At 43.1% G+C, this 26,020-nt stretch overlaps 1 protein-coding gene across 8 annotated transcripts in view; it reads right to left on the bottom strand.

Moving 5' to 3' along the window:
* The window catches only part of CRPPA (CDP-L-ribitol pyrophosphorylase A), a 180,140-nt gene extending 154,538 nt beyond the window's left edge, over window positions 1-25,602 (bottom strand). Inside the window, exons 1-2 of one of the 8 annotated variants that reach the window (XM_037890592.2) lie at window positions 25,063-25,602; window positions 7,618-7,897 (exon numbers count right to left, since the gene is read on the bottom strand). In XM_037890592.2, the coding sequence (XP_037746520.1) occupies window positions 7,618-7,897; window positions 25,063-25,217 (435 nt within the window). In that variant the 5' untranslated portion in view covers window positions 25,218-25,602. The remainder of the gene's footprint in view (window positions 1-7,617; window positions 7,898-25,062) is intronic. The other 7 variants (XM_043541121.1, XM_037890588.2, XM_037890589.2 and 4 more) reach the window with 7 other exon arrangements.
* Window positions 25,603-26,020: the final 418 nt, after the last annotated feature.

Here is a 26,020-nt window from a genome sequence, read left to right as displayed (position 1 = left end):
CAAAAAGAAAAAGAGTACTTGTGGCACCTTAGAGACATCGGATGCATCCGATGAAGTGAGCTGTAGCTCACGAAAGCTTATGCTCAAATAAATTGGTTAGTCACTAAGGTGCCACAAGTACTCTTTTGCTTCTACTTTGAGCTAGAGAAGGGATAAAAATCAGGTTTATAATCAAATCTAGTTGCAAATTTAACTAGACACAGGGACAAAGAGAGACTCTTTCTCGCTGTAATATAATTTTTCCAATAATAGAATTGACAGGTTTTTCCTTTTATTTTAATTGTAAACATTTTTTGGTGATACTGTTTAAAACGTTGGCAATGAGATATTGCTATGGGCTTTGGATTGCTGCCTCCTTCAGCTTCTACCATCCCCAGCTTTTACTGGCAATGAAGAATTTGTTTCTAGGAACGTATAATTTTACTTATAAATTTCCCCCAAAAAACATAAATGGATTTAATTGGTTACAAAGCTACATAATAAGGGGATTGTTTCAGAGAATTAATTTATTAAGCCATAATTTATTATTTTTGGATAAGCTGAACATTTTGAATCCTACAGGCAAATAACAAACTGATTAGTAAATGTAATAAAGTAATTTATTTGTCTGACAAGTAGAATTAAGGAGTGCAATCCCCTATTTGATCAATTGCCATTTTAAGAACATTAAAACTTCATACAATTACACTATCTATATGGTATGCAGATGAACAACAGTGTAGTATTATCCTTATTGCATTAGTGATTTAATGTTTCTGCCAGATTTTATATCAGTAAAGCTTTGACACATAATGTAAGAGGAAATAATTACATTCTGTTATGAAATACTGAGGAGTTGACTCCTGTAGATATGGTAAGAACATGATTACAAGAGAGAATAGGAGAGGGTAACTTCTCTCTGATATTCTGAAACTGCAAGTGTCAGTTCTGAGATGGAGAGTCTACAGCTGTCCAGTGATTTCCTCAAAATGAAGTAAAAAGAAAAGGAGTACTTGTAGCTCACAAAAGCTTATGCTCAAATAAATTGGTTAGTCTCTAAGGTGCCACAAGTACTCCTTTTCTTTTTGCAAATACAGACTAAAACGGCTGCTACTCTGAAACCTGTCAAAATGAAGTGTAGCTGTTAGATGAAGGTAACTTTTCCCCTCCCCACCCCGCAACTAGGGGAGTTTGCCAACTTCTATTCCAAAGGCTTCTGTTACACAATCTGAAGGTCCTTTCAGGTCCTCAGATGCTCCTATGCTGACAGGTCACAAGGGAAGCCAAGAGCTTCTTGGGTCAAATTCTCTGCTGGCATAACTCGACTGAGTTAAGTGAAGCTATGCCAGTTGAGAAAGTAGCTGTTTTATTATTTGTTCCTGGTCAGGAGGCATATTTTTAGAAACATACTGAAGTTAAATACATGAAAGTGGGCCAAAACAGCTCCTCTTCCTTGCTGCTCCAAACAAAGAACATAAGAACGGCTATACTGGGTCAGACCAAAGGCCCATCTAGCTCAGTATCCTGTCTTCCGACAGTGGCCAATGCCAGATGCCACAGAGGGAATGAACAGAACATCAAGTGATCTATACCCTGTTACCCATTCCCAGTTTCTGGCAAACATCCCTGCCCATCCTGGCTAATAGCCATTGATGGACCTAACCGCCATGAACGTATCTAGTTCTTTTTTGAACGCTGTTATAGTCTTGGCCTTCACAACATCCTCTGGCAAGGAGTTCCATAGGTTGACTGTGTGTTGTGTGAAAAATACTTCCTTTTGTTTCTTTTAAACCTGCTGCCTATTGAAAGACACTAGACAGCCAAGGAGCAACTTATAAATATCTAAAATAGATTGGATATACATTAGAAAAGGAAGACTATGTCTGACACGGGAAACAGATGATTACGTGGGCAAGCCCAGAGCAGTAGCAAATTGGGGATTGGTTATCTACTGCCAGGGGATGATCAGACAAACCAGGGCACATTGACTGGTGAAGAAAATGTTTATAAAGGTTGCCTTTGTCCTGTACCCAACTTATTTGGAAAGATTATGCAGCTAGATACTATAATCACCCTAGAAGAAAATTAGTGAGAAAAAAAAATCATCCACTGTATCACAAACATACTATTACTCAGTTGTAAATGAAGTGTCTGAGTTTATTTCCTTTAGCATTAAGTGGGAATTTAAACATTCAAAACAGTAAGAGTCTGATGACAGGACAGAACAGATCCAAAAATATCCTTCACATAAACAAACACATTTAGAAAACAAAAATGCTAGTCTCATTGCAACATCAATCTTATCTGAAAGTTCACATCACCATAAATAATTCCATGCTTCTATCACTATTAGAAATAACCTTATGTTAAAATAGCAGATTTACAAAAACACTGTGTTAATTATGTGATCAGGATCTGAATAATCATTGATGCTCATTTTAAAAGACATTTGAATTTATAATGGAAAAGGATTTTTCAGGAAGAAAAGGAGAAAGGACCCCTGTGATGAATCACTGTTATCACTTCATTTGGTGGTTAAAGCTCATTGAAAGATAGCAGACTCTCCAGAACAAAGACTGAGACATGTTTTCCACTATACTGTAACCCACATTTGCCTCCTTCCCCCTAAAATTGTCACAGAAGACTACTTTTCCACTTAAATTTTGACACGTGTGGAATGTGGCCAGCAAGCAATATTTTCCCAAGTTTGAGATGATTAGGAAAATTATGTTGAGATATGGGACTCAAGAACAAAGTGACAATCATATTTGGAAAGTTCTAGTGCTTTTTGTCATCACCTATCTCAAAAATGGCCTGTGTTAGAAATTTCAAATTGGGTACATTGGTAACCTCTAATGGACAGGAACAATTCTGGAAATATATTTACTGGCAAATCAGGCAAGCCAACTGGAATGTAAGGCTCCAGCAGCCTTTAAAAGTCTCCAGATGACTGGTGCAGATCCTAAACAACGAGATAACTGGCTCTGTGGATGAGGGGAAAGCAGTGGACATGTTGTTCCTTGACTTTAGCAAAGCTTTTGACATGGTCTCCCACAGTATTCTTGCCAGCAAGTTAAAGAAGTATGGGCTGGATGAATGGACTATAAGGTGGATAGAAAGTTGGCTAGATTGTCAGGCTCAACGGGTAGTGATCAATGGCTCCATGTCTAGTTGGCAGCCGGTATCAAGTGGAGTGCCCCAAGGGTCGGTTCTTGGGCCGGTTTTGTTCAATATCTTCATTAATGATCTGGAGGATGGTGTGGACTGCACTCTCAGCAAGTTTGCAGATGACACTAAACTGGGAGGAGAGGTAGATACGCTGGAGGGTAGGGATAGGATGTGGAGGGCCCTAGACAAATTGGAGGATTGGGCCAAAAGAAATCTGATGAGGTTCAACAAGGACAAGTGCAGAGTCCTGCACTTAGGACGGAAGAATCCCAGGCACCGCTACAGACTAGGGACCAAATGGCTCACTAGCAGTTCTGGAGAAAAGGACCTAGGGATTACAGTGAACAAGAAGCTGAATATGAGTCAACAGTGTTCCATTGTTGCCAAGAAGGCCAATGGCATTTTGGGATGTATAAGTAGGGGCATTGCCAGCAGACCGAGGGATGTGATCGTTCCCCTCTATTCAACACTGGTGAGGCCTCATCTGGAGTACTGTGTCCAGTTTTGGGCCCCACACTACAAGAAGGATGTGAAAAAATTGGAAAGAGTCCAGCGGAGGGCAACAAAAATGATTAGAAGACTGGAACACATGACTTATGAGGAGAGGCTGAGGGAACTGGGATTGTTCATTCTGCGGAAGAGAAGAATGAGGGGGGATTTGGTAGCTGTTTTCAACTACCTGAAAGGGGGTTCCAAAGAGGATGGCTCTAGACTGTTCTCAGTGGTAGCAGATGACAGAACAAGGATTAATGGTCTTAAGTTGCAGTGTGGGAGGTTTAGGCTGGATATTAGGACAAACTTTTTCACTAGGAGGGTGGTGAAACACTGGAATGCGTTACCTAGGGAGGTGGTGGAATCTCCTTCCTTAGAAGTTTTTAAGGTCAGGCTTGACAAAGCCCTGGCTGGGATGATTTAGTTGGGGATTGGTCCTGCTTTGAGCAGGGGGTTGGACTAGATGACCTCCTGAGGTCCCTTCCAACCCTGATCTTCTATGATTCTAAACGTGTCACTAAAGCAAAAGTAGTCGAGTCTGTTTCATCTCTTACTAATGAAGACAACCTACCAAAATATAAGCCGATTGCCATGGAGCTTTATGTATTTGGATTTATAATCATAAATATACTCTGGGAGCTCTTACATAATGTAATGTTCATAATACATATTTTAACAAATGGCTCGTCCCACTCCTACAAGTTAAGAAATGCCACAACTCACTTCTAAGCCTGATACACCACTGCCACAGCTCCAAATACAAGCTACTATTTCATGACTTCTTTTCCTTTACCCCACTCCCCAAAACGGACAGGCACCAGGGGAATTTTATTCCCAATATACTCCTGCCACTCTAGTATCCCAGTGCCTCATAGTCATAAACAGATTTTATTCTCACAACAGTCTTTTGAGATAGGGAAGTTATCATTTCTGTTGTACTCATGAGGAACTGAAACATATGGTTGTTTTGCCCAAGGAAGTCTGTGGTAAATCAGGAACTCAACCCAGATCTCCTGAGTCCCAGTTCAATGCCCTACCTACTACACCAACCTTCCCACCTGCATCAGCGCTTTCAATGCCCTTGCCCTGCTACCTGAGTCAACACAATTTTCATCAACTACTCCCTGAGGAAATGAAGTCCCAGTAAGGGGAAGTCTCTGTAAGATCTTTGTGGAAACTCCAAAAAATGTGAGGAATCTGAGGCACTCCCATTGTGAGGATCTTAGGCATCGCCATTTCCATTGCACTGAGTCTAAAGCATTAGGCCTCATCCTCTTTTCAGCAGTAGCCTTGTCTCAGTGGAAAAGACAGACACATACTGATGCTGCTGACCTTCTACTGTAATGTTCACTGCAGGGAACAGGTTGAATATGAGACAGTTTTGTCTTCAGCCATCAGAATGGGGAAGGCTGGTAGCAATAAAACTTTACAACTTCCCAAGCTGAGTTTAAGTATCCAAATATCACATGCACCCAACTCATGAAGTAGATGCTTTCCGGTGTTGATGGTACTTGATCCCAGCAGTGGAGAAAGAAAAGGAAAGGAATCAGGCTCAAGAAAATGATGAAGAATTATAGAATGTATGATTTTCATAAGCACCATTACAAAATTTCTATTCTGTCTCATGCACAATTTGGATACTGTAGAATTTAAACATTTGGGTTTCTGTTTTGCTTAACCTGAACTCTGAATTTCTTAGGTGAGTGATTTTTAAAAATTATTATGTTCTTGTAACAACTGTATTATTATTAATTATTATTTAAAACCATTACGTTACTGATATTTATTCTCCTCAACTCTAGTTCAAGACATTTTTTTGCCTATACAATATACAAATATTTAGAATTTTACACCATGATCCTACAATCTGTTATGCACGTGAGGTCAGTGAGGCTCCACCTGAATACACCAGTCTACCCATGTACAATGAGTTGCAGGTCTAGGACCTTAATCTGGTAAAGAAAAAGGCCTGATCCTGCTAAGTGCTGAAATCAATGGCAGTTGAGATCACTGAGCACCTCTCAGAATCAGTGATCAAAAGAATAAAGCGATGACCCAAGATGGTTAAATATAGAGGTATGTAAAAATGCATTTTAATTTTCCCCAAGTGTAACACTTAAACCACGGACCATGTAAAAATTAGTTAATACAGAAGGTTACACTATGCTAATAATCCCATATTAAAGTATATGGTACATAAGTGAAACAAATCATAGCAATGTATGACGGGGCACTCACCCTCACACTGACAGAGAGGAGATTAACAAGCTCCCCTGGGCCTGTTCAATTCCAATGTGGGGCACCTGCAAGGCTGGTGGGGATGGGAGGGGCTTAAAGGGAAAAGCTGCCACAGGAAGGGGTGGTGAACAGGAAGAGGCTAGCCTACCTTAGATAGGTTTGCTGAAAGTGAGATAACAATCCTCTCTGCTCCTGAAGCGGCAAGAACCAGCCACAGAGCAGTACACCCCACAAGGAGAGGCTAGACCCCATTTAGACTAAGACCAAAGAGTAGACCCAAGAAGACTGCATGAGTTCCAAGCCACCCTTACCTCTCTTTATTTTCCCATCAACTCTCCTCTCCCATACAGGAAGAGAGGGGAGAGGATTCTTCTTTTGTTTGTTTGCTCCAAGAACCGGCTTGGGGGGAAGGACAAAAAGACAGCATAAAGACCTGAAATGGAGCCTGGAGGGGACTTGAGGGGACCCCTGCCCCCCTAGACAAGTGGTAATAAAATGTGTTCACATGTAGAACTTTATGTAGCAATGCAGAAAATACAGTACTTTAATACTTTTCACATGCATAACTGAACATAAGTTTTACTATATGACTGTTGAATAATAATGTTAGGAGTTCCGTTAAAAATACAGGGCCAAGTCCTGCTCACCTTACTCACAGTCACAGTCCCCAATAATTTCACTGAGATTACTTAGAAAATTACAGATCATATCCTCCATGCTTTGTCTGTGCATCAGATTAAAATCTGTCATATTTTAATTCCATTTAACTGATATTTATAAGATGTCTCCTATAAATCCTAACAGCATTCAGAAATATCCTGTTTTTAATGTACCAATGATTAGTGACTAGGAAAACACAGGTACTGCAAACAAAAACTGTATCAACAGCATCAGACAAAGCTCAAGACAACAAACACAAAAACTATTTTATAAAGGAAAACAATAGAAATAATGATCTCCAAAACAGGCATTTCCTGGCAGTTAATGACCAGGTGTGTTTAGGGCTTGCGGCTGATCATTAACTAACTGTTAGCTAACCTCCCTGCCATTTACTGCTTAAAGAAAAGGAGTATTTGTGGCACTTTAGATACTAACAAATTTATTTGAGCATAAGCTTTCGTGAGCTACAGCTCACTTACTTCATCAGATGCTTAATTATTCCCATCAGCATAAGATCTCAATTTCATTGTATCCACACAAAACAGCAAACACTGATCTACAAGACTTGTATGTAATTCTACACAATATGTCAGTGTTTAAGGGTTTTAAGGAAATCAGGTAATGTAATAGGAACAGTACTTTTGCCACTTTGTGAAGGAATTCATGATGAAGGGTGAGATGGAAAAGTATAATAGGGAAAGCTCTTTGTTATGCCACAAAAATATTACTCTCTCTTCTAGATAACTATAAACTATGCATCGCTGGAGTATCTAGGTATCGGTCAACAAAATTTTGCATATTAAAGGCCAGCAGGATCAAGCATACACAGTAAATTCTCATCAGGCTGGTAACTTCCTACCTTAGAAGTTGCAAATTAATTCCATATCCTAGTTATATATTATTCTGTATGGCAAATAAGGCCCTTATCCACGTCCACCCAAGCTGATCTGCTTACATGACTGGGTCCTATATTTTGTTCCATTTAAAATGTATGGTACTATGTTGAGGTATTAATACAGTTCCTATTTTATTTTGTACCATGTAAGAGTTTACAGAGTTCAGGTGTTGTGCTGTACATACCCCATGTTCTTTAGCAGCCAAAACCACTTTAAGAAGAATATCTTCCTCGACAAATGGCCTCACAGCATCATGGATAATCACTACTTCTGGTTTCTGGAGTGGACAGCTGGAAAGCTTGCTCTCTGGAAAGATTTTCAGTCCATTGAAAATTGACCGGTGGCGAGTCATTCCACCTTCTACAACCGTAATTCTTTTGTGGCCATATTTTTCAATGATAGACTTCATTGTTTCAATGTTCTCTAGAGACACCACCACAACAATATCCGATATCCAGTTTATTCTGTAAGAAATTGTAGAGAAGCATAAATATTGTTTGCATGCATTCTTAAATAAAACTTTGAGCACCTGGATTAGGATTAAAAATGAATACATTCTTGTTGCAAGAAACTTTATTATCAGTAAAAATATTAACATAATGAAGCACTTCCCAACATTTTAAAGTTGCTATATCAGTTTGCTATTTTAAGGTTCTGATCCTGAAAAAAGAGCCATGTGGGTGGACCCTTCCATCCAGATGGAGCCCCAATGAAGTCAATGGGATTCTGTGCAGGAGTCTGCCCACACATAAATTGAAGGACTAGGGAGTAAGACTTCAGATATACCAGCCAGAAATCTCCTCATCAACCAACCGTATCAACTAATTGAGTCCAATCCCATTCTGGGTCCCAATGACCTATCACTTCCTTTTCAAATGTGTGTGCACTCTAACCAACAGTTATAGTCTTGCTGCTCTTAACCTCAATCTCATATCATTTGGTACACAGAATTTTGGACTATTCCAAGTTCTACTGTGTATCAGAGCACATACAACTGAATGAGAGTCAGACAGCAAAGAGACTCTGGACAGATGCTAGAAAGTGAATCACTGTCAAGGTAGAGATGGACAGTAATATGGAAGATGCTATGTGAGTCAAACAATAGTGGTAGAAGCTAGATGTTAAAACATGCTTATAATGTAGTATTGTAACAGTGGTCTGGAAATAGTGGTATTCTGCATATATATTTACCTTTTTATAAAGCTAGTTTCACAAAATGTACAAATATTTAAGTCCCACAACATTGTTTTGACCATGAAGACAATAATCTGATGGTTCTTAACATTATTTAGATAAACTTTTTTTTGGGGTGGTGGTAGTGGCGGGGCGGGGAGTTTGCTAAATGTACTGACCCCAAAAATAGCACTGTGATGGACAAAGAGAAGAACCTAGCTAGATTAGATTTTAAAAATACACTAATTTGAACTGGTTGAAGTGCTGACTGAAGTAACATTATTTATATCTTGGTTATGTTCTATATATGCATCAGAAAATAAAGATCGTGCTCATGTACTGCATTTCAAAATATTGAACAGCATAGTCCAAGTTCATTCATTTCCATGTTTGTTTCCTAAAACTCTACGCAGGCAGTACCTAAAAAACCCCAACCAAATAAAATCAGTATATCATTTCCACGTGTACAACAATTATTTTTAAAAATGGAAACAATACATGAATCTAGCGAACTGTGGAATGAGAAGGAATCTCCTCCAGCACCCTCCTTACACAAAAATAGGCAAACCTAAAAAATAACCCCACTGAAACGATGCAATAACTGGGTGGTTCCAGGGGGAATTTGAGGCAGCAAGGAGCACAGTGGCCAAAGCAACTGCCCAGGCTCTGATCTACTGCTCCCTCCTGCTGAATTTGAGCATTCTCAACACAAATAACAAGTTAACGATACTTTTAGTTGGGACCATATATTTTGTCATATCTAATTCTTTGGATTGTTAAGAACAGCCATACTGGGTCAGACCAAAGGTGCAGCAAGCCCAGTGTCCTGTCTTCCGACAGTGGTCAATACCAGGTGCTTCAGAAGGAATGAACAGAATAGGTAGTCATCAAGTGATCCATCCCGTCGCCCATTCCCAGCTTCTGGCAAACAGAGGCTAGGGACACGATCCCTTCCCATCCTGGCTAATAGCCATTGATGGACTTATCCTCCATAAATTCATCTAGTTCTTTTTTGAACCCTTTTATAGTCTTGGCCTTCACAACATCCTCTGGCAAAGAGTTCCACAGGCTGCCCGAGTACTGTGTGAAGAAATACTTCCTTTTGTTTGTTTTAAACTTGCTGCCTATTAATTTCATTTGGTGGCCTCCAGTTCTTGTGTTATGAGGAGTAAATAACACTTCCTTATTTACTTTCTCCACACCAGTCATGATTTTTTTGACCTCTATCATATCCCCACTTAGTCGTCTTTTTTTCCAAGCTGAAAAGTCCCAGTCTTATTAATCTCTCCTCGTATGGCAGCCATTCCATACCCCTAATAATTTCTGTTGTCATTTTCTGAACCTTTTCCAATTCCAATATATCTTTTTTGAGAAGGGATGACCACATCTGCAAGCAGTATTTAAGATGTGGGCGTACCACGGATTTATATAGAGGCAATATATTTTCTGTCTTATTATCTGTCCCTTTCTTAATGATTTTCAACATTCTGTTAGCTTTTTTGACTGCCGCTGCACACTGAGTGGATGTTTTCAGTCCACACGGACTCCAAGATCTCTTTCTGGAGTGTTCACAACTAATTTAGACTCCATCATTTTATACGTATAGTTAGAATTATGTTTTCCCATGTGCACTCCTTTGCATTTATCAACACTGAATTTCATCTGCCACTTTGTTGCCCAGTCACCCAGTTCTGAGAGATCTTTTTGTTGCTCTTCACAGTCTGCCTGGGACTTAACTATCTTGAGTAGTTTTGTATCATCTGCAAATTTTGCCACCTCACTATTTATTTACCCCCTTTTCCAGATCATGTATTTATATGTTGAATAGGACTGGGCTCAATACAGACACCTGGGGACACCACTATTTACCTCTCTCCATTCTGAAAACTGACCATTTATTCCTACCCTTTGTTTCCTATCTTTCAACCAGTTACCAATTCATGAAAGGATCTTCCCTCTTATCCCATGACCACTTACTTTGCTCAATAGACTTTGGTGAGGGACCTTGTCAAAGGCTTTCTAAAAATCTAAATACACTTTATCCACTGGATCCCCCTTGTCCACATGCTTGTTGACAACCCTCAAAGAATTCTAGTAGATTGGTGAGGCATGATTTCCCTTTACAGAAACCACGTTGACTCTTCCCCAACAAATTATGTTCATCTATGTGTCTGACAATTTTGTTCTTGATTATAGTTTCAACCAGTTTGCCCGGCACTGAAGTCAGGCTTACTGGCCTGTAATTGCCGGGGTCACCTCTGGAGCCCTTTTTAAAAATTGGCAACACATTAGCTATCCTCCAGTCATTTGGTTCAGAAGCTGATTTAAATGATAGGTTACAGACTACAATTAGTAGTCCTGCAATTTCACATTTGAGTTCCTTCAGAACTCTTGGGTGAATATCATCTGGTCCTGGTGACTTATTACTGTTTAGTTTATCAATTTGTTCCAAAAACTCCTCTAATAACACTTCAATCTGGGACAGTTCCTCAGATTTATTACCTAAAACAAATGGCTCAGGTTTGGGAATCTCCCTCACATCCTCAACCATGAAGACTGATGCAAAGAATTCATTTAGTTTTTCCGCACTGGCCTTATCATCCTTGAGTGCTCCTTTAGCATCTCGATCGTCCAGTGGCCCCACTGGTTGTTTAGAAGGCTTCAGGCTTCTGATGTACTTAAAAAAAAAATTGCTATTACTTTTTGAGTCTTTGGCTAGCTGTACTTCAAATTCTTTTTTGGCCTTCCTAATTAAATTTTTACACTTCATTTGCCAGAGTTTATGCTCCTTTCTATTTTCCTCAATATGATTTAACTTCCACTTTTTAAAAGATTCCTTTTTGCCTCTCACTGCTTCTTTTACTTTGTTGTTTAGCAATGGTGGCTTTGTTTTGGTTCCCTTGCAATGTTTTTTAATTTGGGATATACATTTAAGTTGAGCCACTATTACGGTCTTTAAAAAGTTTCCATTCAGCTTGCAGGGATTTTGCTTTTGGTGCTGTACCATTTAACTTCTGTTTAGCTAACCTCCCCTTTTTGTGTAGTTCCCCTTTCTGAAATTAAATGCTACAGTGTTGGGCTGCTGTGGTGTTTTCCCCAACACAGGAATGTTAAATTTAATTACATTGTGGTCACTATTACCAAGCGGTCCAGCTATATTCACCTCTTGAACCTGATCCTGTGCTCCACTTAGGACTAAATCAAGAATTGCCTGTCCTCTTGTGGGTTCCAGGACTAGCTGTTCCAAGAAGCAGTCATTTAAGGTGTCAAGAAACTTTATCCCTGCTTCCCATCCTGAGGTGACATATACCCAGTCAATATGGAGATAGTTGAAATCCTCCATTATTACTGAGTTTTTTATTTTAACAGCTTCTCTAATTTCCCTGAGCATTTCACAGTCACTATCACCACCCTGGTCAGGGGGTCGGTAATTTATCTCTAGTGCTATATTCTTTTTATTAGAGCATGGAATTACCGTACATAGAGATTCTATGGTACAGTTTGGTTCATTTAAGATTTTTACTTCATGTGATTCTACGCTTTCTTTCATATATAGTGCCATTCCCCCACCAGCACGACCTGTTCTGTTCTTCCGATATATTTTGTAACATGGTATTACTGTGTCCCATTGATTATCCTCATTTCACCAAGTTTCTGTGATGCCTATTATATCAATATCCTCATTTAATATGAGGCACTCTAGTTCACTCATCTTATTATTTAGATTTCTAGCATTGGTATATAAACATTTTTAAAACTTGTCACTTTTTAGCTATTTCCCATTAGATGACGTAATTGAATGAGACTTTTTTCATTTGACTGTTTCTCATCAGATCCTACCTGTATTTTATCATCTTCTATACTCTCCTCCTTAATAGGACATAGACAATCTCTGTTAGTAGATCCTACCCTAAGGGATGTCTCTGTCCAAACCATATGCTCCTCCGCAGCTGTTGGCTGTCCTCCAGCCCTTAGTTTAAAAACTGCTCTACGACCTTTTTAATTTTAAGTGCCAGCAATCTGGTTCCATTTTGGTTTAGGTGGAGCCCATCCTTCCTGTATAGGCTCCCCCTTTCCCAAAAGTTTCCCCAGTTCCTAATAAATCTAAATCCCCCCTCCCTACACCATCGTCTCATCCACGCATTGAGACCCCGCAGTTCTGCCTGTCTAACTGGCCCTGCGTGTGGAACCTGGAAGCATTTCAGAGAATGGTACCATGGAGGTCCTGGACTTCAATCTCTTACCTAAAAAGAAAAGGAGTACTTGCGGCACCTTAGGGACTAACAAGTACTCCTTTTCTTTTTACAGATACAGACTAACACGGATGCTACTCTGAAATCTCTTACCTAGCAGCCTAAATTTGGCTCTCTCCTATCCTTCCCTATGTCATTGGTACTTACATGTACCAAGACCACCAGCTCCTCCCCAGCACTACACATAAGTCTATCTACATGTCTCGAGAGATCTGCAACCTTTGTTAAATGTGTAATCTTAACATTGTAATAGCATAATGGCTTTGTACTGAAAAATCGGACATGATCCTCAGCACCAAGCCCCCTTTGCTCAGACTGACAGTTGAGGATTCTCTTATTACAATACAACCCACCCAACCCTTTGGGCATAAGGGGTTCATTGGAGGCAGGGGCAAAGCACAAGTATTCTGGTTAATCCTCAGGAGGCTAGTGTCGTATAGAGCAATCCCGAGACTCAGTGCTTAAAGTGGTCTGAAAAAAGTGGGGAGGCCTATCATAACACCCACTGAAAATTTTCATGCCCTTAATACAGACAATTCACAATTTCTTTTATAGTTGCATGTAATTATGTAAATATTACGTAATTACATGAACTTAGCTCCTTACGCTATTTATACTGATTTATTGTTATTGTTTTTAAATGAGTCAACAGGCCTCATACAAATTCTTAAAACAAAATATATCCTGGGGGGTTGGGGCATGGGGGGGTGCAGTGAGATTCAGTGGGGTTGAAGTCTCCTTCTTGGTCTAGGGGGCTACACTAACATTGTGTGAGGTCTGGAGTCTCTCTGGGAATAGGGCGTTGAAGGGTGCAGTGAGATTCAGTGGAGTCCATAGAGAGACCCTCAACAAGGGGTGAAGTGACAGTTGAGGTTGGGGGTCTCACTGAGGGGTGAAATGACAGTAGGGTTGAGGGGATCTCTGGGGCTGGGAAGATTGAGTACAGTGACAGTGGGATTGGAGGTCTCTCTCAGGGGTCAAGGTGCAGTGACAATCAGTGGAGTTGGGGTCTCTCTAAGGCTGGAGGGATGCAGTAACATTCAGTGAGTGAGGTTGGGGGTAAAGTGAGAGCAGGACTGGGGTAAAGTGACAGAGAGCTGGGGGACCCTCTGGGGCCAGGCAGGGGTATAATGACAGTCAGTAGAGTTGGTTGTGTCTTGTTGAGGTACAGCGACTGTGGGGTTGGGGGGTTCTCTCTGAGGGTGCAGTGAGTCCCTAGGATCTGTTCCAGAGGTGCTGCCTCTGCCCTCTTTTCCCATCCCTACTGTTTTGCTGCTTCTCACCCCATCCCTCCCTGCTTGCCCAGCTCTGATCCTGTCCCTACAAGGTGCTAGGTATCCAACAAGAGAATGACCCATGCCCCCTATTGCTCTCCCCAACTTCTAAGCTGTGCTGAGGTTGAAGCCCCCCAAGGCTACTACATATGCTGTTTCCCAGGCTCCTTCAGCTCCCATCCCCAGGCTGTTCTGCTCATCCAGGTACACAGCTCTTGGTGTGTGACCAAAGGGCTGACAGGACAATGAGTGGGCAGTGCCTGCACATGGGGGAGTAGAGCAGTGTCCTGGTAGCTGTATGGGGCAGCAGCAGGCACCTGGGTGCTGTATGAGGTAGTGGCTCTGTGCCCCTCAGCAACTCCCCCATTCACCCCACCTTTAAAAAAGTTTTCCTGGGATCTGTGAACTTTTCCCATGCTCCCTCCTCCACCCCGACCCTTCCAACACACACACACACACACACTTTACAGAGTAACAGCCGTGTTAGTCTGTATTCGCAAAAAGAAAAGGAGTACTTGTGGCACCTTAGACACTAACCAATTTATTTGAGCATAAGCTTTCGTGAGCTACAGCTCACTTCATCGGATGCATACTGTGGAAACTGCAGAAGACATTATATACACAGAGACCATGAAACAATACCTCCTCCCACCCCACTCTCCTGCTGGTAATAGCTTATCTAAAGTGATCACTCTCCTTACAATGTGTATGATAATCAAGTTGGGCCATTTCCAGCACAAATCCAGGTTTTCTCAACCTCCGCCCCCCCCGCCCACAAACTCACTCTCCTGCTGGTAATAGCTTATCCAAAGTGACCACTCTCCTTACAATGTGTACGAAAATCAACATTCCACACAAAGATGGACTACAAGCCGTCAAAAACACTATCCCCGATAATGTCACGGCTAACCTGGTGGCTGAACTTTGTGACTTTGTCCTTACCCATAACTATTTTACATTTGGGGACAATGTATACCTTCAGATCAGCGGCACTGCTATGGGTACCCGCATGGCTCCACAGTATGCCAACATTTTTATGGCTGATTTAGAACAACGCTTCCTCAGCTCTCGTCCCCTAACGCCCCTACTCTACTTGCGCTATATTGATGACATCTTCATCATCTGGACCCATGGAAAAGAAGCCCTTGAGGAATTCCACCATGATTTCAACAATTTCCATCCCACCATCAACCTCAGCCTTGTCCAGTCCTCACAAGAGATCCACTTCCTGGACACTACAGTGCTAATAAACAATGGTCACATAAACACCACCCTATACCGGAAACCTACTGACCGCTATTCCTACCTACATGCCTCCAGCTTTCACCCTGACCACACCACACGATCCATCGTCTACAGCCAAGCTCTGCGATACAACGGCATTTGCTCCAACCCCTCACACAGAGACAAACATCTACAAGATCTCTATCAAGCATTCTTACAACTACAATACCCACCTGCGGAAGTGAAGAAACAGACTGATAGAGCCAGAAGAGTTCCCAGAAGTCACCTACTACAGGACAGGCCTAACAAAGAAAATAACAGAACGCCACTAGCCGTCACCTTCAGCCCCCAACTAAAACCCCTCCAACGCATTATTAAGGATCTACAACCTATCCTGAAGGATCACCCAACACTCTCACAAATCTTGGGAGACAGGCCAGTCCTTGCCTACAGACAGCCCCCCAACCTGAAGCAAATACTCACCAACAACCACATACCACACAACAGAACCACTAACCCAGGAACCTATCCTTGCAACAAAGCCCGTTGCCAACTGTGCCCACATATCTATTCAGGGGACACCATCACAGGGCCTAATAACATCAGCCACACTATCAGAGGCTCATTCACCTGCACATCCACCAATGTGATATATGCCATCATGTGCCAGCAATGCCCCTCTGCCATGTACATTGGTCAAACTGGACAGTCTCTACGTAAAAGAATAAATGGACACAAATCAGACGTCAAGAATTATAACATTCATAAACCAGTCAGAGAACACTTCAATCTCTCTGGTCACGCAATTACAGACATGAAGGTCGCTATCTTACAACAAAAAAACTTCAAATCCAGACTCCAGCGAGAAACTGCTGAATTGGAATTCATTTGCAAATTGGATACTATTAATTTAGGCTTAAATAGAGACTGGGAGTGGCTAAGTCATTATGCAAGGTAGCCTATTTCCCCTTGTTTTTTCCTACCCCTCCCCCCCAGACGTCCTGGTTAACCTTGGATTTATGCTGGAAATGGCCCACCTTGATTATCATACACATTGTAAGGAGAGTGGTCAGTTTGGATGAGCTATTACCAGCAGGAGAGTGAGTTTGTGTGTGTATGGGGGTGGGGGGGTGAGAAAACCTGGATTTGTGCTGGAAATGGCCCACCTTGATTATCATGCACATTGTAGGGAGAGTGGTCACTTTGGATAAGCTATTACCAGCAGGAGAGTGAGTTTGTGTGTGTGTGCTTGTTTTTTTTTTTTTTTTTTTTTTTGGGGGGGGGGGGGGTGAGAAAAACCTGGATTTGTGCTGGAAATGGCCCACCTTGATTTTCATACACATTGTAAGGAGAGTGGTCACTTTGGATAAGCTATTACAAGCAGGAGAGTGAGTTTGTGTGTGTGGTTTTTGGGAAAAAAAAAATTAAAAAAAAGGGGGGGAGGGGTGAGAAAACCTGGATTTGTGCTGGAAATGGCCCAACTTGATTATCATACATATTGTAAAGAGTGTGGTCACTTTGGATGGGCTATTACCAGCAGGAGAGGGAGTTTGTGTTGTGGGGGGGGGGGGGGGGCAGAGGGTGAGAAAACCTGGATTTGTGCTGGAAATGGCCCAACTTGATTATCATACACATTGTAAGGAGAGTGATCACTTTAGATAAGCTATTACCAGCAGGAGAGTGGGGTGGGAGGAGGTATTGTTTCATGGTCTCTGTGTATATAATGTCTTCTGCAGTTTCCACAGTATGCATCCGATGAAGTGAGCTGTAGCTCACGAAAGCTTATGCTCAAATAAATTGGTTAGTCTCTAAGGTGCCACAAGTACTCCTTTTCTTTTTACACACACTTTAAGCACTGCTTAGTCTGTGTTAACATATCCTGTAAAGAACAGGATAGGGGGAACAGAAAGGTGGCCCCACAGAAAGGTGGTCCTGCCACTAGGCCAAGTGTAAGTAGCTACTTCTAAATTAGAAGATTATCTACAATGATTTGAGTATTTTTTTTTATAACTACGGAAACAGCATTAATGGTTTTAGCGATAATTTTTAAAAATTAGTTTCTGCTTAAAACAAAGAAATAAATGGGAACACAATTATTAAAATTCTGCAACATAAAAAATATTTTCTACTTATATGTGATCAGACTGCTTTACTGTCGGGAAAAAAAGGCCTCCACAACTCCCTAGTATTAAATCTGTGCAAAAATTGTTACAAAGCCTGAAATCATCTGACACCTTGGTTTCCCGTTTCATTCCATGTGAATCCTTCAAGTGTACTTCAGTACAGTCATACATCTAGCCATAATAATCTTCCACTTTTGCATGATTTTGACTCAAACCTAGGACAAACTAACTGAACTCAACTCTTCTTTGCATGTTTTGAGTTAAAATTAAAGCAAACTCAGGGAGAAAGGCACACTCACATTAATAGAAACTAAAGAAGAGATTTGTGCTATCTCTTGCTAAACTGCAGAACTCCACACAGTTGTGAGATGGTGCAAAAGCAGAATCTGGTCTGCATTTTCACTAGTGACAGACTGATACACGAACAGCATTCAAATTCCTTGTTCTGAAGCCAAATGACACTGACCACACTGCAGCTATCATATGCACAGTGTCTCGTGGAGAGGTAGGGAAAGTGGTATCTTAATTATCTTTTGAACCATCTAACGATAAAATTTCAAACTCAATAAAGGCAAATGAAAGGTACTTCATGTAGGAAGGAAAAATCAAATCACACCTACAAAATAGGGAATAATTCTCGTGGTGGTAGTACTACTGAAAAGGATCTGGGGGCTCTAGTGGATCACAAATTGATTATGAGTCAACAATGTGATGCAGCTCCAAAAAACAAAACAAAAAACCTAATAATATTCTGGAGTGTATAAACAGGAATGCTGTATGTAAAACATGGGGATTATTGTCCCACTCTACTCAGCACAGGTGAGGCCGCATCAGGAGTACTGCGTCCTATTCCGGATGCTACACTTTAGGAAAGATGTGGACAAGTTGGAGAGAGTCCAGAAGAGAGCAACAAAAATGAGAAAAGGTTTAGAAAACCTGACAAATAAAGAAAGGTTAAAAAATTGGGTATGTTTAGTGTGAGGGGGGATCTGATAACAGTCTTCAAAATATGTTAAGGACTGCTATAAAGAGAACATTCTCCATGTCCACTGAAGTAATGGACTTAATCTGCAGCCAGGGAGATTTAGGTTAGATATAAGGGAAAACTTTCTAACTATAAGAGTAGTTAAGCTCTGGAACAGGCTTCTAAGGTTGGGAAATCCCCATTACTGGGGGTTTTAAATATATGTTGGACAAACATGTCAGGCATGGTTTAGCTTTACTTGGTCCTGCCACAGCGCAGGGGGCTGAACTAGATGACCTCTCGAGGTCCTTTCCAGCCCTATATTTCTATGATTCTTTGATAATGGTAGAGAAGAGGGACAGTATCAGAGCAGACTATGATCAGCCATTGCCTGTACGGTGTAGGAAGGCTCAATGCCTCCACTGGTGCAATCCACAACAAAGTGGCAGGGAGGAGTCACAGCTGCACCCTACCTCTGCACAAACCCTGTAGAAGGCTGAGTGCACCCCTCTCCACCGAGATCAGGGACAATCCCTTCTTGAGCTTACTCTGGGATGGTGTGGCTCCACTTAGGGTACGGTAGCCAATTTTGGTTGGACATATTCCTGGAGGCTTCATCACATAACATAATCTTTAATTAAAGATTACTCTTTAATTCCTAGAGACTCCAGGAAAATCCTGGAGGGTTGGCAATCCTAATTTAGGGCTGTGCCTTAAGGACACAATCTAGTCGTATAAAAGCATAGGTGGCCCAGAATGATTAGAAAGGAAAGAGTCCATGCTTTGATCCATACAATGGCACTACATCCAAGTGATTATAAGAATGATGAAAAATATTAATATAGTATTGTTTTAGTACACTGCAGATTTCTCATTAACAGGAATTCCATGTCACACAGCTGCATTGACTGTTGAGGATCTGATTATAGACACATTTCAAAATTATTTAGTGACTCTATATGGAATGTCAACAGACAGTCAATATAGCAGCAGAGTGATTAATTCTTTCCTGAAACTGTTCAACTTCTCTCTTTTGATGGTAAACTTCACCGATTTAAAAAAAAATTCAAAATCAGCTTGAAAAATTTGTTTTAAAATGTCAAATATCATTCTTTCCTTTTTTCAACTATAAAAAAACTTTTAAGCAGAAGCTTTCAGTCTGATCTGATCACATATAATATGAAAAAGAATCTGTACAATGCAGTAACTGAGAAAGAGATCTATTCTGAGCTCCCAAAATGCTTTATAGTCTGCCATATATATACACACACACACAAATCAAAAATGTTATAGAACGGGATAATCCCCACACAGTATAGACATGAATCCTAGTTTGGAAAACAACTTCCAAATGAGTAAACAAGAGATCAAAATAATGGGCCCCCAACTCTGATCACTGAAAAAATCTGGAGTAACTTCTTTGAAGCCATTTCAAAACTGAGATCACTGAAGTGCAGAGGATTCCCCCGGCCCCCAAACCCCCTCCAGATTTCTAATGGTCACCTCTTAATGCAGTTCAATAATTCCTATAGTTACAGCAAGCCAGATCCTCAGCTGGTAGAAATCAGCAAAGTTCTCAGTGGAACTACTCCCATTTATATCTGTTGATGATTTGGCCCAACATATTTGACCAGCAATTTTGCAGGTCTTTATTTGGCTCTATGAAAAATATTTATTCTTCAATAAGTTTAACACCACTGAAAAATGTTTTTCTGCTAAATGTACAATAAACAAAACTGCTGCATTAGTGTTATTAACAACACTACCCAAACCCACTGTTTAGATTTTTCTCTCCATATTGCTACTTGCAGAGTGAATGTGTTCCTGCTTAAATGAAGAATTTATCTCAGGTTTCCCTTTTCTTAAGAAATAAAGGAAGAGAAGCATTGGTGTTTAAATCAATCAAGTCTTCAAGCAATGGTAAATTATAGAATCTGACACTAGCTTGAACTCATCAAAAAAACATCTCTGCTAGAAAGAGTAATTCCAGAGGAAACAGAAAAGGAGTACTTGTGGCACCTTAGAGACTAACCAAAGTGAGCTGTAGCTCACGAAAGCTTATGCTCAAATAAATTGGTTCGTCTCTAAGGTGCCACAAGTACTCCTTTTCTTTTTGCGAATACAGACTAACACGGCTGTTACTCTGAATCCAGAGGAAACCTCTCTCTGTTAAAGTTGTTTGGACATCACGAGGACTTAACATAAGAAACCTGGACAAAAACTGGATGAACTGACATATCCTAATAAAGATGGCCAGCATTGTGACAAATATGGCAATATCCTGCAATATCTTTGGGAGATCTTACTATGTTAAGTTTGTGTATCATTGTGGGATGGAGACTGTTTGTAATTTCATGGGAGAAGGTATCAGGGGAAGAGCTGGCTCTCAGCCTGGTCACAAGGCAACCCAGCAAGCTCAACTGGGCCCTGTGAGCCCCTACCCCTACACTTCCTGATTGGGCAGGGGAGCCAGCAGGCTGCTATCTGGGCCTTGCAGCAACACTACCCCAATATGTAGGCTGCAGGCTGCTCAATATGTACCATGCCTGCAGCTGTGTTTATCCTGCTCTCACTACTGCTCCAAGCCCTGCTCTAGCTCAATTCTAGTTTCTGACTCCTGACTCAGACTCTTGGCTGACTTTGACTCGGTCTTACCCTTTAGCTTAAATGTGATTGCTGACTCCTGGCTCTGACCAGATGTCGGTTTACCCTTTGGCTTCTAACGCCAGTTCTGATTTTTGGCTTGGCACCTCAACCGCAACTCCAATGTCACCTTTGGACTGGAGTCTGAACCCTGGATCTTTGCCTGCCATTACTCAAACTACCACCATAACCACCAGGGTAGGTTTGGCTCCACCTGCAAGGTAGGCAGCCTATACCCTGGCAGATTACAGTAGGTGACCACAGCCCTCCAGGAACTAACAACAGTTGGGGCTGATTAGGGAAATCCAGTCAATCTGGAACACTTCTACAGAGGTACCACCATCGAGAGAGACTCACATAGAGTGGTTCAAACTGGATTCTCCAGAGACCAACAAAGAAAGGATTTTGGGGTAAATAACTTGAATTTAAACTGACACAGACCCTTCTTTCTGATCCAGCAAACACATAGGACCCACTGTCCAAAGAGGTGCCCCACTCCTTAAGGACAGGTTTGAAGGACTGGCCACCTACCAGACCCCTTGTTGGAGTTGGGGCAGTCTTCAGTAAGCTTATTAGCATGTTTTCTCTGTAAATGTTTTATTTTAAGAATAAACTCGCTTGCTTAGAAAGAGCTGGGTGGTACCTTTATAACAGTAGGCAATTACACTGGTTATCGCCTTGGAGAAGAAGAGCAAAGCAGGCCTGCTTAGGCAGTCTGACTTGCTGGGGCACTAACAGTAAAGCAAGGAATTGTGCAGCCTTGAAAAACCCCAGTCAGGAAAGAAAGAGATGCGGGTATCTGACCAAAAAAGGTGATGGCAGGGAGAATGAAGCCTAAAAGTGTTTCCTTGCTCAACCAGGGAGGGAGAATACAGGTGCAGTAGTTCTGAGTGGTGGCAAGTGTCCTTAGGAAACTATCCTAGTGCAGAAAAGTAGCGAGGTCTATCTATCAGAGCATATATGAAGCTAGGAGTTAGGGCTTCTGGGCTTTATTCCTCAGCTCTTTTCATTGGCTTGCTCTGAGACCTATGGCAAGTCACTTGATTGCATTGTATCTCCATTTATTCATCTAGAAAAGGGGAACAGTAGCAGCATTTAACCTTAAGCCTGTCATGAGGCTTAATAACTCAGAATTAGTCAGTTGTCCATATTCGCATTGAACAGTGATAACACTTGACTCCACACACAACTGCAGTGAAATCAATGGGGCTATACTGGCAAAGTAAGGTATGGTTAACATCAGGATAACAATTTGGCCCCTAATGCTGTTTAAAAAACACAGATATTCAGTTAATATATACCACTTCTGAAATAGTCTTATGTGATACCGACACACAAGTCTGCCAATGGAATTTGGCATGTGAGATTTCAAGTCAAGTAAGAATACGTTATGGGAAGCCAGAATACAATATGTGAAGGACATAACCGACAAGCCTCAAAAGGAATTTATTGTAGCAGATTCTTGGCAGCATGAAATCCTTTGACATACCTGTTCATGTTTAAACCGAGTAACTAGCTGGAGTTCAGCTTCCTAATCTTTGACAACACAGGTTTTTCTGCAAGATTGAAAATGTATGGAAAGGTATATTCCCACCTTTCTTTAGAATTGGAAAGTCTGCCTCCTGCCACTAGGCATATGTGAACAGACAAGACACTTTGGCAGCATTGGAACCAGAAGGTCTTGGGTCAAAGCAAAGTCCCTTCAAGGAAAGTATTTTTTTTTCTGTATATTTTGAATATTGAATTCATAAATCAAATGGGTGATCAAAATCAAATGAGAAAAAAAGTGTGCAATTTTACTTTTGGATATTCATAGCAGATATTGGTCCACTAACTATATTCTGTTGCATTTGCACTGAACAGAATGATGGCCAATGAGTTTGTTAGCCCAGGACAGGGGTGGGCAAACTTTTTGGCCCGAGGGCCACATGTGGGAATAGAAATTGTATGGCAGGCCATGAATGCTCACAAAATTGGGGTTGGGGTGCAGGAGTGGGTGAGGGCTCTGGTTGGGGGTGTAGGCTCTGGGGTGAGACCAAAAATAAGGAGTTCAGGATGTGGGAGGGGCTCGGGCTCCAGCTGGGGGTGCAGGCTTTGGGGTGTAGGACGGTGCTTCAGGCTGGGAATCGAGAGGTTCGGAGGGCGGGAGGGGGAACAGGCCTAGGGCAGGGGTGCGGTAAGGAGTGCAGGCTCTGGCTGAGGGTGCAGGCTCTCAGGTGTGGTGTAGGAGGGTGCTCTGGGCTGGGATCGAGGGGTGCAGGAGGGGATCAGGGCTGGGGCAGGAAGTTGTGGGGGGGGGAGGCTCAGGGGTGCAGGAAGCCCTTAACTGAGGCAGCTCCCGGAAGCAGCAGCATGTCCCATCTCTGGTTCCTACAAGGTGTGGCTTGGCAGCTCTGCACACTGCCCTGTCCGCAGGCACTGCCCCCATTGGCTGTGGTTCCCAGCCAATGGGAGCAGCACTTGGGGCGGGGGCAGCATGCAGAGCAGAGGCCCCTGGCTGCCTCTACTTCTGGGAGCTGCATGGAGCAGCCCCAGACCCTGCTTCCCCTTTGGAGCTCGAGGGCCAGATTAAAACAGATGGCAGGCCAAAATTTGCTCACCCCTGGTCTATAGTATGTGTGTCTCACATTTTAAATTACCCAAGGTCCAGGCCTGTGTAGTATGTTAACATTTGAGACTACAAATTAAAGATTTATTACACATCCACAGACAGTCACATGTCTAAAATCCAGCAATCTTGTAAAATGGAAAAATTATTAACTGCCGAAGTGTGCTGATACATGAATTCTTTGCTTCAACAGAAACAAAGAAGAATCACAGATGCAGCCTTACATTATGTTGGTTATCAATTTACAATTCAACTGAACTTTAATTAATTCCACAAGATACTTCATGTTTTCTATTAAGGTAGGGTATTAATGCATATGTGATGCCAGGGGCAGGCATAAAGGAGGCCTGTAGTGATTTCTGATAGAGAGCACTGCATTTCACACACACACCCAAACCTGGAGGATGTGAATTCTCCCTCTCTCTCAGGTATGTCAATCAGCACTAACCCCACTTTCATTGCCAAAAGCTTTGGCTATGGGCAGAAAAGTAAACTCAGGAGAATCATATTAGGAACAGTCAGAAGTGACTTGTTTAATTTAACTGGATTTGATTAATATATAAATATTTTGATGATATCAGAGAGAAATACTTGCTTGTCCCAAGTATGTAACTCTAACAATAGCTATATTGTTGTAGAAACAGAGCCAAATTCACCATCATACAAGTGGATGAAGCTCACGCTCACCACATCAGGAGTTGCACTTGTTTACTCCAGCCCTCAGTAAAACCCATTAATTTTTTTCAGGAGTAGAAATAGAATTGGTTATGATTCTGAGTACAGGTGGGGTGGGGGGTTCCCAACTTTGCCAAGTGTATTTGGGAGCGGGCATGCAACAAGTGACAGCAGCTCCAGGGATATGACGCAGAGGACAGACAAGCCCAGGGGAGAAGAGATACATAAAGGGGCAGCAAACGAGCGGAGTATGCAGGAGCTGGGGGAGCCGGAACTCAGCAGGTGACGAGTCCTGGAGCGTGAAGCTGGTGGCAAAGCGCCTCCGAACGGGGGGCGGCAGGAGGAGACTAGCTGGTGCCAGAACCCCAGGGCGGGATCTGGGGCTCAGAGGGTGGCCGCTGGGCTGGGGGAGGGGGTGACAGGGGCAGAGCCCCCCAGGCTGCGGCAGGCAGGTGGCTCGAGGTGAAGGCAGAAGGTAGCAAGAGGGAGTTTAATCCCAGAGGGTGGGGTGCCCAGTCTGGGGGCAGGGATAGGAGGGAGGAAGGGGTGGAGGCGGGGCCGTGTCCCGAGGTGTAGGAGGGGCTGGACTGTGGGGCGGAAGGGAGGCGGCAGACAGAACTGGGGGGAGCGGGGGTTTAGGGGAGCCATGTCCCGGGGGGGGGGTGCCTGGAGGGGGTGGGGCAGCTCTTTACCTCTCCAGCGCCCGCACCGTGTAGCTGATGAGCGGCCTGCCCAGCAGGGCGCAAAACTGCTTCGGGGTGGCGCCCCCAAGGCGCTCCCCGCTCCCGCCCGCTGGCAGCACCGCGGCCACCGAGGCTCCGCCGCTCAGGACATCCCCTGGCTCCATCACGGGCCTAGGCCTGGAGCTTCCGCTCCCGAGCTCCAGCGGGAGTCCCCAGACCCGGGGCACGGCGCGCTCCCGGCGGGGGCGCAGAGACCGGGAGCAGGGCAAGCGGCCGATTCCCTTGCCCACCCGCGTCGCTTATCTCCCCTGCAACGTCCGCGATCCAGAGAATCCAGCCTCCCCCCCCAGGACTGGCCCTACTCGCCCAGGCTGAGTGGGCGGCCGCTCCCCGCATGGGCCTGGCGCGTCACTCCCGCCTGCCCCGGGGTGGCCGGCTCCTTGCCCTGCAAGCGGATGGGACCCTGGGGGCAGCCCGCCAGCTGGCCTTTAAATCCCTGAAGGCGCGGGGGGGGGGAGGGGCGCAGAGCAGGCTTGCGCAATGCGCTTGCGCAGTCCGGCTGCATGCGGGCGGTCTCGCTCTTTGCCGCTTATCCCCGCATGTGGAGCGGGGCTGGGGGTGTGGCCCCGACTCCCGCATCCGCCCCGTGCCAAGCCGCAGAGCCGCTGTTTGCAGCTCCCCATCCCCTGAGGTCCACGCTGGCCTGTCCCTGCGTGTAATTTAGCGCAGGCCCAGGGCTAGTGTAATCCTTGGCGCCCGACTGGGGCCTGAAGAGGCCAGCGTGCAGCAGTGCCTGGCCCCTGGCCCCCGCGGGCTACTAGCCCTGTGCCAGGTGGTGAGTTGCTGGCCTGGTTTTTCAGTTACGAAGCGGGGCAGGTCCGATCTGGGCCACAAGTACAAGATAGTAGAGAATTCGCCCCAGCCAACTGGTTCTAGCCCACTGTGGTGATAGATGCCCTAGAAAAGC

Source organism: Chelonia mydas, chromosome 2, assembly GCF_015237465.2.
Source record: "Chelonia mydas isolate rCheMyd1 chromosome 2, rCheMyd1.pri.v2, whole genome shotgun sequence".
Taxonomy (NCBI): domain Eukaryota; kingdom Metazoa; phylum Chordata; order Testudines; family Cheloniidae; genus Chelonia; species Chelonia mydas.
This window is presented reverse-complemented; position numbering and strand designations above follow the sequence as displayed.